The 13,086-nt window shown below is 36.9% G+C and overlaps 1 protein-coding gene across 5 annotated transcripts in view; it reads right to left on the bottom strand.

Moving 5' to 3' along the window:
* Nucleotides 1-13,086, bottom strand: part of ADAM22 (ADAM metallopeptidase domain 22) — a 260,142-nt gene that overhangs the window by 105,032 nt on the left and 142,024 nt on the right. For all 5 annotated transcript variants that reach the window (XM_011961759.1, XM_011961758.1, XM_011961757.1 and 2 more), the window contains one exon: nucleotides 1,096-1,178. In XM_011961759.1, coding sequence (XP_011817149.1) covers nucleotides 1,096-1,178 — 83 coding nt within the window. The remainder of the gene's footprint in view (nucleotides 1-1,095; nucleotides 1,179-13,086) is intronic.

Here is a 13,086-nt window from a genome sequence, read left to right on the forward strand (position 1 = left end):
ATGGGAGAAAATTTTTGCAATCTACTCATCTGACAAAGGGCTAATATCCAGAATCTAAGAAGAACTCAAACAAGTTTACAAGAAAAAAACAAATGATCCCATCAAAAAGTGGGCAAAGGATATGAACAGATACTTCTCAAAAGACATTTATGCAGCCAACAGACACATGAAAAAATGCTCATCATCACTCGCCATCAGAGAATTGCAAATCAAAATCACAATGAGATATCATCTCACACCAGTTAGAATGGCGATCATTAAAAAGTCAGGAAACAACAGGTGCTAGAGAGGATGTGGAGAAATAGGAACAGTTTTACACTGTTGGTAGGACTGTATACTAGTTCAACCATTGTGGAAGACAGTGTGGCAATTCCTCAAGGATCTAGAACTAGAAATACCATTTGATCCAGCCATCCCATTACTGGGTATATACCCAAAGGATTATAAATCATGCTGCTATAAAGACATATGCACACGTATGTTTATTGTAGCACTATTCACAATAGCAAAGACTTGGAATCAACCCAAATGTCCATCAGCGACAGACTGGATTAAGAAAATGTGGCACATATACACCATGGAATACTATGCAGCCATAAAAAAGGATGAGTTCATGTCCTTTGTAGGGACATGGATGAAGTTGGAAACCATCATTCTGAGCAAACTATTGCAAGGCCAAAAAACCAAACACCGCATGTTCTCACTCATAGCTGGGAATTGAACAATGAGAACACTTAGATACAGGAAGGGGAACATCACGCCTGTTGTGGGGTGGGAGGAGTGGGGAGGGATAGCATTAGGAGATATACCTAATGTAAATGACGAGTTAATGGGTGCAGCACACCAACATGGCACATGTATACATATGTACCAAACCTGCATGTTGTGCACATATACCCTAGAACTTAAAGTGTAATAATAATAAAAAAAATCTGCTTGGTTTATAAAACACAAAATAGAAAAAAAAAATCAGATCTATCACTGATTTAAAATTATTTCTTGACACAAAATAGGGATATCTACTATAGTGCATTCATACTAAAGAAAATAAATTATTGAAAAAATAAACAGTACAAATACTTTTTGAACACTTACTGAAGTCCATGGCATGTTGACAATGCAACAAATGAGGCAGGGTTTCCTCGGATATGGCCCTGGTAGTAACAGTGCTCTCCTCCCTGAAAACAGAAATAAAGAATGTAAGCCTTTGTATCACAAGGAGAATCAGCTGCTTTATTTCACAGGAGGTTTCTACTCACAATGTACCTCCACATCTAGAGCTCTGCATGATATTTCATTATTCAGATTAGCATTATCAAACCTTTTCTAACAGAATTATTCATAAACACTCTTGAGTGAGCTGACTCCAAATCAAGATTCAGGGAAATAAAAGTTGACTTAACCTTTCTTTTATGTAGGTGATATTAGAGGAACAAAGAAAGAGATATTGAAATACACATGGGGAGTCACGCACAGTGTCTCATATCTATAGTTTCAATGCTTTTGGAGGCGAGGCAGGAGTTCAAGACCAGCCTGAGCAACATAGCAAGACCCTGTCTCTATAAAAAAAAAAATTTACAAATCAGATAGATGTGGTGGCATGCATCTGCAGTCCTAGCCTCTTGGGAGGTTGAGGCAGGAGGATCATTTGAACCCAGGAGTTCGAGGCTGCAGTGAGCTGTGATTTTGCCACTGCACTCCAGCCTGGACAAAAAGAGTGAAATTCTGTCTCAAAAGAAAAAATGAAAAAAATAAGAAAAGAAAGGAAATACGTATGTGGCCCTTGCACCAAAGTTTAATCATCTGCTTTCCTAGTTATAAGAAATTCAACCATGGGCCAGGTGCAGTGGCTCACGCCTGTAATCCCAGCACTTTGGGAGACTGAGGTGGGTGGGTCACTTGAAGTCAGGAGTTCCAAACCAGCCCAACCAATATGGTGAAACCCTGTCTCTACTAAATAAAAATACAAAAATTAGCCAGGTGTGGTGGCGCATGCCTGTAATCCCAGTTACTCTGGAGGCTGAGGTAGGAGAATCGCTTGAACCAGGGAAGTGGGGGTTGCAGTGAGCCGAGATGGCACCACTGTACTCCAGCCTGGGCAATAGAGACACTGTCTCCAAAAAACAAAAAAAGCAACTCAATCATGAGCAGCAGCAAAGCAATGCTCTTTTACACAAAGCTAAGTAAAAATGAATATAAATCATTTGAGAGTCAGTAAATTATATTGATGGAGGAAATGCTTGTTTTTACAGTGTTTATATCAAAACTTGACTACCAGATAAGCAAGTTCATACCATTCTTTTCTCAAACCAGCAATGGCTTTAACTGGTAAGCAATTTATGGGCAGCGTTTTAAATTGTGAAGTTTTTCTTAGCATCCAATTGCATTAACAAGATTCTACTAAGAGAGATTCACTTATTTGGTTAAATGTGCCTGGAAAGGTAAGAAGTTAAATCTTCTGCCATCTTAGGATGTCACTTTTGAATACTTACTACTCAGAGTGCAGTTCAGAGACAAGCAGCATTGACATCACTAGGAGCTTGTTAAAAATGCAGAATCTCAGGCCCCACCCGAAACCTACTGTATGAGAATCTGTATTTTAACAAGTCCCTAGGTGATTCATTTGCACATTAAAGTTTGAGAAGCTCTTCTCTAAATGACCTCTTCCCATTCCATCACTAATCTCCTATTTCTTCAGTAGCTGAAAATTTCTAATTAAATTGATTCACTGAGATACGAAAGAGTGAAACAGAAAGGACTGATAGGATGGGTGGTTTAAAGAGGCAAATGTTACCTACTTCACGGTAGGACTTAAGGACAAACACTACTTAAAATGTTCAGTGTTTCACAAATGGAGGAGAGAAAACAGGAGGACATGGAGATGTAATAGGCTGAAGACATTTTCTCCACCAAAATCCAAGGAAACCAGCCTAGCCTGAGACTACTGCTCCTTGTGAGATTATCCCACAGAAGCTGGTAACTCTCAGCTTTAGGGAGTGGGTGGAGAGCAGGTAAAATGGTACACAATGCAATCCCTGACCTTAAACCAGCTCCAAATTCCCAGGGGAGCCACTGACCATCATGAACTGAGGATTGTGGTTGCATTTAATGGAGAAGATGGAACCCAGAAGACCACAGAGACTTGGGGGCTGAAACAAGTCCTAGACACTAGAACACGGGGCCATGACTTCATGTGGAGAGCCAGTGTAGTGTAGATGTTAACAATGTGAGCTATTGGCTCCTTCCCTTACCAGCTATGTAATCTTAAGCAAATTACAGAGACTGCCCATGCCTCAGTTTTCTCATCTGTCAATTGGAGATAATTATCTCATTGGGATGTTATGAGGATTACACGAGCTAATAGACATAAAAGAGTTTAGAGTAATGCTTGGCTCATAGGAAGTACTCAACAAATGTTTGCTGCTATTATAATTACTGTCTGTCAGTGTTCTCAATTTACATACACAATGACACTAAATCTTCATATCAATCCTACAAAGAAATATTCTTATCCCTCTTCTACATAGGAACCACAATCTCTGAGACTGTGGTGGTCTGCCTGGGGAGGTGCCAAGTAGGGATGAAAACTTTATGTGAGTACAAAGCCTGTGTCCTATCCCCTATTGTTGAACCTCGAACCTATGAGTTATGCAAGGCAAATCTAAACTTTTCCTTAGGCTGGTTTATTCTTTTATTCTGTTGCTTTGTCAGCAGGGCTAAGGGTAGATTTAACAAAAGTTACAATAGTGTGTGTTGGGCTGTTGGACTGGTGAACAGTCCATAGATCAGATTCTGAGTGTATGAGAGGACATTATCATTTAGATGCCCCTGATTTCCTGGATACATCTAATTGGATCAGAGATCAAAATCTAGCTTTGCATTGGCCAGACATAAAAAGTCAACAGTCAACAGATGACCTGATAAAGACAGAACTCTGTCTATAAGTGTTTCCTGATATTGGACAGTGACTAACTGAATCAGACCTTCTCCTCTTAGAAGTCTGAGCCTCATAGCAATGAAGATAATAGAAACAAAGATAAGAAAGTAGAAACAAACATAAATAAAGAGAAGTAGAAACAAAAAAATAATCTCAGGAATTATGGTATCAGACTAGAAAACAATGGAAATTGATAGTCATGAGGATATATGTCAGTGTCAAAGCATACTATTTTATAAATTAGTAAAGTTTTCTTCAAAAACACAACTCTGGAAACATGTCATATTAAATCATAAAAAGGACAAATAATTCATTTTTTAAAAACGCTCCTCCATTATATTGGGGAGAGTTATATAGATGAGTCAATAATGGAAAACACTATTTCACTAATGTCTGATTTGAAAAATAGGAGTCAAGCCAAAAACAGCATATGATCAGGACCCATCTGCACAAAAGCCTAACATGGCAAATGAAGCAAAGAGCTCAGTATGGTTGAATCATTATTAAATGTTTCCATGACACTACAGCAGAGGCATAAACACCAGGGGAAAAAAAATCTCAATTTGCATTACTACAATTCTAATCTTGAGGTCTCAACTGGTGGCATATGTAATTATTAGAAATAATGGTGAAAGTTCAATTTTGTGCTGTAATATTTTTCAGGGATAATTAATCATAAGTCAGTAATTATTTAACCTAAGAAGTAATGAAGTTTTTACTTCCTTTAACATGCCTAGAAATATTTTTTAGTCCAAGAGATAGGCTGTTAAAGGGCTTTCTTAATTTATATAAACTATAACATTAAATATAAATTTAATATTTTTATTTTATAAATAATTATTCTATCTATTAATACACATGTGGTGCAAAAATTCTAAGAATTGAAAGGGTACATAGTGAAGAATAAAAAAACTCCCTTCACATACACAATTCAAGCTGTAGATGCCTTCTAAATGGTAAGCATTTTTGATGCATTTTGTGTACCATGTCAAGAATAGTCTATGTATATTCAAGTAGATGTATATATACACACACACACATATATCCTTTTCACTTCACAAATAGTTTTATACTATGTACACTGTTCAGCCACTTGACTTTTTTTTTCTTAAGGTAAGCTTGGCATCCTTCTATATCAATATCATATTTTTCAATGATGGCATACTATTCCATTATGGGGGTGAACTATAATTCATTTAAACAGTCCTGTACTAATGGACATTCAGATAATCTCCTTTTTTGCTGTCATAATGTTGCAACGAACATCCTTTCATATGTTCCTGTGCACTTCTATCAGTATATATGCAGGATAGAGTACTAGACATGGACCTGGGAGGTCAAAGAATAGGCGTATTTTAAATTTTAATAACTAATGGGATAGATATAATTATATTTTTTGCACTTATATGTTTTAGAATATGCACTGCATTTGAAAATCATAAACTGCATTTTACTTAAAAATTATTTATTTCAGTAAAGACCACTAACAAAAAAACTTTCTCAAATCTTATCAATTATAAAGGCTCTCCATGTCTTCATATGACTTTTGAAGAAAAGTCAAAAGTATGCTATATGGAAGTAAGTACTACATACAATAATCTGAGACAGATGTTGCAGGAAAAGAGAAAAGCCTTTTGGGCTTTTCCTAACAGAGTTGGGCTCTTTATCAGACTGCCAGTCACAGCTTTATTCCTTATTGTCTCTTTTGTTCCAGAAATAAATCCATTGTCCTTGAAACTTTCTTCATATGCCTTGATCTAACAACATAGCCATAAAAATACAAATGTTTATTTTTACCTAATTAGATAGCTATAGCTAAAAGTATATCTACCTCTATAAAAATGAACATGATAGTTCATATGTCTATTATTGGTTTATCTTCCTAATGGGAGAAAAATTTACTGTAATTTTTTATTCTAAGAACGTCAAAATAATCATTTATTTATAAAATTCAAAGACATACCGCATTTTTATTAAACAGATAGCAAAATCTCACAGGAAAAGTCGAATTTATTATAAATATGATGAGATGATAACACAAAGGAGGTTACACAGCCTGGATCATAAAACGAGGAAAACCTAATAAAGGGAAACAATTGGAGCATAGCTGTAAGACCGCAGTCTTGCGCCCTCTATCAAGGTCCTCAAAGGAAACTAGATTTTGACGGCTCTAAAATGGGCCAGGACCACCTCCTCCAAATAGCCTTCTCAAATTCCCTTCTCATAAATTACTTCCTGCTAACCCCTCCTCCTTCTCTGAATTTTCATAGTGTTTTTCAACCATACTGCAATCTCTTCCTACCTGAATGCCTGTTTCTGTGTTACTTCTCCAACAGACTATTATCTCCCTTCAGAGAAGCACACTTGCCTGATTTATGTTCATATATCCACACATGCTACTGGAAAGAAAACCTCCCTAAATATCCAATTCCTCACCAATAAACGAGAGATAATATCTACTCCAGCTGTGTCATAAGGATATGCAGGAGACTCCGTGAGATAACAATGTAAAGTACACTGTAAAGTGCTATATAAACAGGTGAGGGAGGTGTAGTCAACCAATATTTAGGGATACTATAATGTCCCTTGAGCTGTGATTCTCAAACTTTGTTTAGAATAACTATTTGAGACATTGATTTATAATGCAGATACTGTCTCTCGCCCAGAGAGTTTGTGCAGGCAGCTCTGAGGTAAGACCTAAGAATCTGCATTGTAACAAATACTCCGTGTTTTTCTTGTTCCAGGAATACCCCTAGAGGGGAGGTTCTCAACCTTTGTTGCATTTCAGAGTCACCTGGGAGCTTTTAAATTCCAATGCCCATGACTTACTCCCAACCATCTAAATCACAGTCTTGGGTCCAGGCATCAGCATCTGTTAAAATCTTCCAAATGACTGAATACAAATTCAGTGCCTGAGAACCCTTGCACAAGAGAAATGCTCCTCAAAACAGCAGTTCCCAAAACTGACTCTCAGAAGTACCATGGTAGGCTTTCTAAAGCAACTGATGCCCAGGCCTTCCCTCAGGCCTGCCGAATCAGAATCTCCAAGGAGGTAGGGCCCCAGGTTTCTTATAGTGTAAAAAGTTCCTCTACGTGATTTTGATGATCAAATCTGGAATTGTTAACTCTAAAAATATTCAATACAAAACTGTCCCCAGGCAAAGGATACAGAAAGATCTTTCAGAGAATGGAAGTATCTACTATATCCTGGACATCCTGTTTAGTGAATTACATGACACTTCATGACAACTGATGAGGTATTATTTCCCCCCTTTTACAAGTGAGAAACCATAGACTGAGAGAGATCATCCACACCCAGGTATGCCTGCTACAAAGTCAAGGTTATTTACACCAGTGGTTCTCAAAGAGTAGTTTTCAGACCAACAGCATCAGCTTGCTAGAAATGCAAATTTATCAAACCTCGCTATAGCCTTCCTGAGAAGCTCGGAGGATGCAGCCTACCCAACTGTAATTCAGCCAAACCGTCAGGTGATTTTACTGCACTCTGAAGTTTGAGAACAACTGCTTTACATTACTCCTGTTTCTGATTCTGAAGCTCCTCACTGCTGAGCTCACTGAAATCTTACACTAGTTCCTGAGCTGACCCTTCCTGACACAGAAAGAATGTACTCCACTCTGTTTCTTGTTCCTCAAAAGACAGCTGGCTTTATCAGAAACATAATGGAAGGTAAGAGGTGAGATAAGAATATTAAGGAAGAGCAGAGCTGTTTATTTTTCCTGGTGCTGATCATAGGATACCATGCAGGATGCTTTGGCCTGGATCGAAGGGGCTAGAAAAACCAAACTTCCAGTTTGCCTGGCACAAAGGAGTTTCCCAGGATACTGGTAATTCAGTGCTACATCTATGAAAGTCACAGGCAGATAGGAACGGTTTGGTCATGCTAAAAGTGTCAGGGCCAGTGTAGGCACCTCCAGATCAAAATACCCGCCTCTGCAACTCTTGTCCTCCTGCTGTGTTCACTGAATCATAGTCTTCTCCCCCTCCATGGGCACTGGTCCTAGAACCAGCCTCTGCCATGCAGTTGGGGAAGCTCATGCCAGTCACCCTCTTCTACAAGTGGGACCCTTTCTCACCCCGCCCTAGCACAGTAGTTGCCAACCCTGGCAGCATATTGTAACACATGGGAAGCTCTTTTTAAAAATACCCAGCCTCACCCCACACCAACTGCATCAGAATCTCTAGAGGGTGGGACCTGGGTATTTTACAAATCTGCCCAGATGATTCCAATATGCTACCATAGTTGGGAGTCTCTGTTCTAGCTGATACCACCTTGCAGGAACTAATGGCCTACCCTTGAACCCTACTGCATCCTAGATTGCCCCCAGGTGTATACACTGTCCTGACACATTAGTGGCTGCATGGCTACAGTCTGTTCCACAGGTGCTTGCCTGCCAAAACCACATTTCTTGCTTGGTCTCAACTCCCTCTTGATTGGCATCAATGTCAGGAACCTGCCCTCCTCCAATCCTCCCTCCATCTTCCCGGTTGTAAGTCTCCTTGGGAGGCTGGGCATGGTGGCTTACACCTGTAATCCCTGCACTTCGGAAGGCCGAGGAGGGAGGATCGCTTGAGCCCAGGAGTCCAAGACAAGCCTGAGCAACATAGTGAGACCCTATCTCTAATACAAATTAAAACAAGAAAATAAATAACAAAGTAAGTCTCCTTAGGGCCAGCTGCATGATGGAAACCCTTAGAAAAGCTAAATTTTATGTTAAAGATGATCCATCAACCTATCCCAATTAAAACTCATACTCTGTGACTGTACAGAATCGGACTGGATTCACAGAAGGGACACAGGCTAAACATCTGGTCAGGTACAGAGTATAATTGACTCTAAAGGTACCTCATTCTAAAGGCTAAGAAAAGTGAAAAGACTATTTCCTCTCATTTACAGTAAATTAAGTGAAGCTATCACGTGGTTCCCAAATGCCAATAATCCATGAATCTATACTAATGCATCTCAAAGTCTTTACTAGTTCCTGTCGAAAAGATAGAAATAAGTATAGTGTACTTAATTTTTCATAAAGCTAAATGTATTTAATTTTTGAAAAACTGTCATTTGTTCTGGGTTTACTTCCTTATCTTTATTATTTAAAATATCAACTGCTTTCCTTTTTTAAATAGACTTTTATTTTGGAATAATTCTGATACACAGAAAAGTTGCAAAGATGGTATAGAGAATTATAGTATATCTATCACCCAGTTTTTCCCATTGTTAACATCTTATATTTATTTAGTATATTTGTCAAAATCACATAACTGACACTGGTATATTACTATTTACTCAACTCTGAACATTGAGATTTCACCAGTTCTTCCTTTAATTTCTTCTTTCTGTTCCAGGATCCAATCCTGGAACACAGTGCCATATTGCATTAGTGGTTAGGTTCATTTTTTTTTTAGTTTGTAGCAATAGTAAATAGTATTTAGATGTTTCGAGAGGGTTGTTTTCATATACGGCAAAAGAGAAGAAATGATGCAACCCTATGTTGATCCTCAAAATTCATTTTGTTAGTATATGGATCTATGAAATATAAAAGTATAAGACCAAGAATACAAATGAACACTTCCTAGACTTTAACTTAGCACTACAGGTTTTCAAAGCCTTAAAAACAAAACTACCCTTACATCATCAGGCTTAATTTAAATGATTAAACTGTAATATTTAATGTGACCTACGGAAATGAATTCTGAAAGATTACTCAGTAACATTTCACTATAATAAGTATCTACAACCCCTTATTGCCTGAGATTCTTCTGGGCTATCCTTTCAATGATGTTTGTACAGGGAACAGCTTTGGAAGATGGAGAAAATCTCCCTCCAAAGCAAAGGGCAGGCATGTTTACTTCCCACTATAAAACATTCAGGTTTCCTAAATTCAGAATTTCTTTGTTGTAACACAATGCACCGTGTGCTCAGGTTAGCCTGGCCCTATCGTCTGTCACCCTCTGGGAATTAAGGCTGAAGATACCAGTGTAAGAAAATGTTGCTATTCTGGTTATAGCCAAAGCCAGAGTAATAAAGCCCTTTGTCTCTGACCCAGGAGTTTCCTGTCTTCTGCAGGCATAGATAAAACTGCAGCAAGCTAATGCCTATTAACTTGTAAGTAGGATAAAACTTCGGACTTTCACAGTTGTTGAACTTGGATTTCCATCTTCCCCTAAAAATTAAGAGATCTGTTAAGACTCCATTACCACATTTCCATTTTCCTGCAAGACAAAAATCAGCTAAAGCTCAATAAGACACATACTGCCCATCTTATCACAGGTAACGTAACTCTCATATACAAAACTGTTTAACACCTTTGGGTATTAACATTTGCCACTCCATTCCAGGGTACAAATGTTCAAACAGCATCCAACAACATCTAAAGGTAAACAGTCATTAAAAATCTCTGTACTATTTCAATATTCTTTGATGAGCACTAGGATCTTGTAGTATCAATCAAAAACATTTAAAAAACCAAAAGGATTAAGCATATTATGGACTTAAAAAATTAAAAGAAAATAAAACTGCTGACAAAAAAAGAATAATCTCATTTAAAAGATACACGGTTACCACTGGAGAAAAAAAGATGCATAAGAATATTATTGTAGCAAAAGTTTCCACAAGAAAGGAAAAGACAGTAGAAAACCACTGGACAGAAATAAAAATGATGAAGAAGGAGTTAATCTGACTAAAAGATGGTGAACACCACAAAATATAGGGGCCATAACTTTCTGTGTTTGTCTCTTTGTCTCTACGTCTATACCTTTCTCTGTTAAGGACACCAGCCATTGGATTAGGGCATACCCTAATCTAGTATGACTTCCTCTTAACTTGATTACATCTGAAAAGACTCTGTTTCTAAGTAAGGTAATATTCACGGGTTCTAGGAGTCATGAATTTTCAGGAACATTATTCAAACCAGTACAACCATTCATCTCTTTATACATAGATAAGTAAATTTTTATTCACAATCCAGGAATTTTCCTTTCAAGAAGCTTGGTTCAGTGGTAGAAACTGGAGGTGTCTACCACAGCATCACTCATCTAACAAAATTAACCCATATCTTAATTACCTATAACCAGCATTCTAGTTTCCTATCTCTTCATTTTAAAATACTCATCATTATTTTTACACAATATGGCAAACCTAATATTCCATTTTATTAAGTCAAACACAGCTTCCTAAATTGCTTATTTTTAACAACAGAATAGTCGAGAGAAATTATTTTGCATCTGTCAGGTAATCACTAGACACCCACTAATATAACAAATATCAGATTACTAAAAATTTTAGGTTCCCACAAAATGCTTAGCAACAGATTACTATAATGTAGAGAGGGGACTTTACAGATCCTCTGAGATGTAAGTTCTAAATTGGAAGAACGGAAAATCAATGTGGACTACATAATATATGATGACTATATAATTAGAAACTCATGAAATTATAACTCTTTCCAGGAAACCACTACATCATTGTACCTTTTTCCAAATAATAAAATTTAAATGCATTACTCTATATGGACTTTTTAGCATAAAGACTGTGAATTACCTAAAACCTTATTCTGTAGTTGATGTTTGACTATTAAGAGGAAAAACTATAACTGACTAGATGATTGCTGCACAAAGAGAAAACATATTTGTGCATTCCTAAAATACAGGAGGAATAAGTATTTTTGTCATATCTGAAAAAATGTTTGTTGTTTTCTTTTTTTTAAGGAAATACAACTATATGAGGGTCTGAGGTAAGGAAAAAAAGGAAATCATTTTTTCTCCACTTTTACTATAAACATAACCTCCTTTAGTTTCACTTCAATGCTATCCTCCATTCCTTTTTTGAAGAAGAAGAAAATTTCTGGCTGCTAAAAGATTCTGTTGCAGCTAGGCACAGAGGCTCATGCCTGTAATCCCAGAACTTTGGGAGGCTGAGGTGGGTGGATCACTTGAAGTCAGGAGTTTGAGATCTGGCCAGCATGGTGAAACCCTGTCTCTACTAAAAATACAAAAATTAGCCGGGCATAGTGGCATACACCTGTAATCTCAGCTACTGGGGAGGCTGAGGCACAAGAATCGCTTGAACCTGGGAGGCGGAGGTTGCAGTGAGCCGAGATAGTGCCACTATACTCCAGCCTGGGTGACAGAGTGAGATTCTGTCTCAAAAAAAAAAAAAGAAAAATGAAAAGAAAAAAAGATTCTGGTTGCAGCATCTTCTCTCTTGCACCTTGAGCCTTACGTGCTGAGCTCAAGCAGTTAATACTAGCATTCAGTGGTCATTTTCATCTCTGCATGAATGATTTTGGATTAGCCCACCAGGATTTATTGACAGGTAAAAAGAATTAGATTGCTAAAGAGGTCTCAAACAATATCCTTCATGGAAAGCAAACTAGTATTTAAGGTTGTATCTAATGAAAAGTGATACTAAGCATGAAAAAGTGAAGTGCCTTTTTTTCCAGCAAGCGTTTCTATGACAATAAGCTGATCATTCACTATTTCTCTTACTTATGTTTCCATAAATTAAGAAGGGAGTTGAACCACCAGAATCCCTTCTTGTTCTGTGATTTGCAAACTATTTTAAAAAATCAAAGGTTACTTTTCTTTTAAATACCAGGCCAACTTCAAAGAATCAATATCTTGTATACTGCACTTACCACAAAGAAATAGAATTTAAAACCAACAACAAAGATGCTCATATGTTTGGAAATTTTTAAAATGCCAAATAAACAATTTTTTTAAAATAATTATATTATTTCTAAAAATATAAATAATTTATGAGTCATATAAAGTCATAGCATAAGCTATGGAATATATATATATACATATACATGGACAACAGCAAAAAAAAAACTATGTAGCAGAACTTTAAGATGCTGCTAAAATGGTACTTGAGTAAATTTTACATTCTTAGATACATATAGTAAAGAAGACTGGCAATTAATAAAATGCCAAATAAACAATTTTTTTAAAATAATTATATTATTTCTAAAAATATAAATAATTTATGAGTCATATAAAGTCATAGTATAAGCTATGGAATATATATATATACATATACATGGACAACAGCAAAAAAAAAACTACGTAGCAGAACTTTAGGATGCTGCTAAAATGGTACTTGAGTAAATTTTACATTCTTAGATACATA

Source organism: Colobus angolensis, unplaced genomic scaffold (assembly GCF_000951035.1).
Source record: "Colobus angolensis palliatus isolate OR3802 unplaced genomic scaffold, Cang.pa_1.0 Scaffold569, whole genome shotgun sequence".
Taxonomy (NCBI): Eukaryota; Metazoa; Chordata; class Mammalia; order Primates; family Cercopithecidae; genus Colobus; species Colobus angolensis.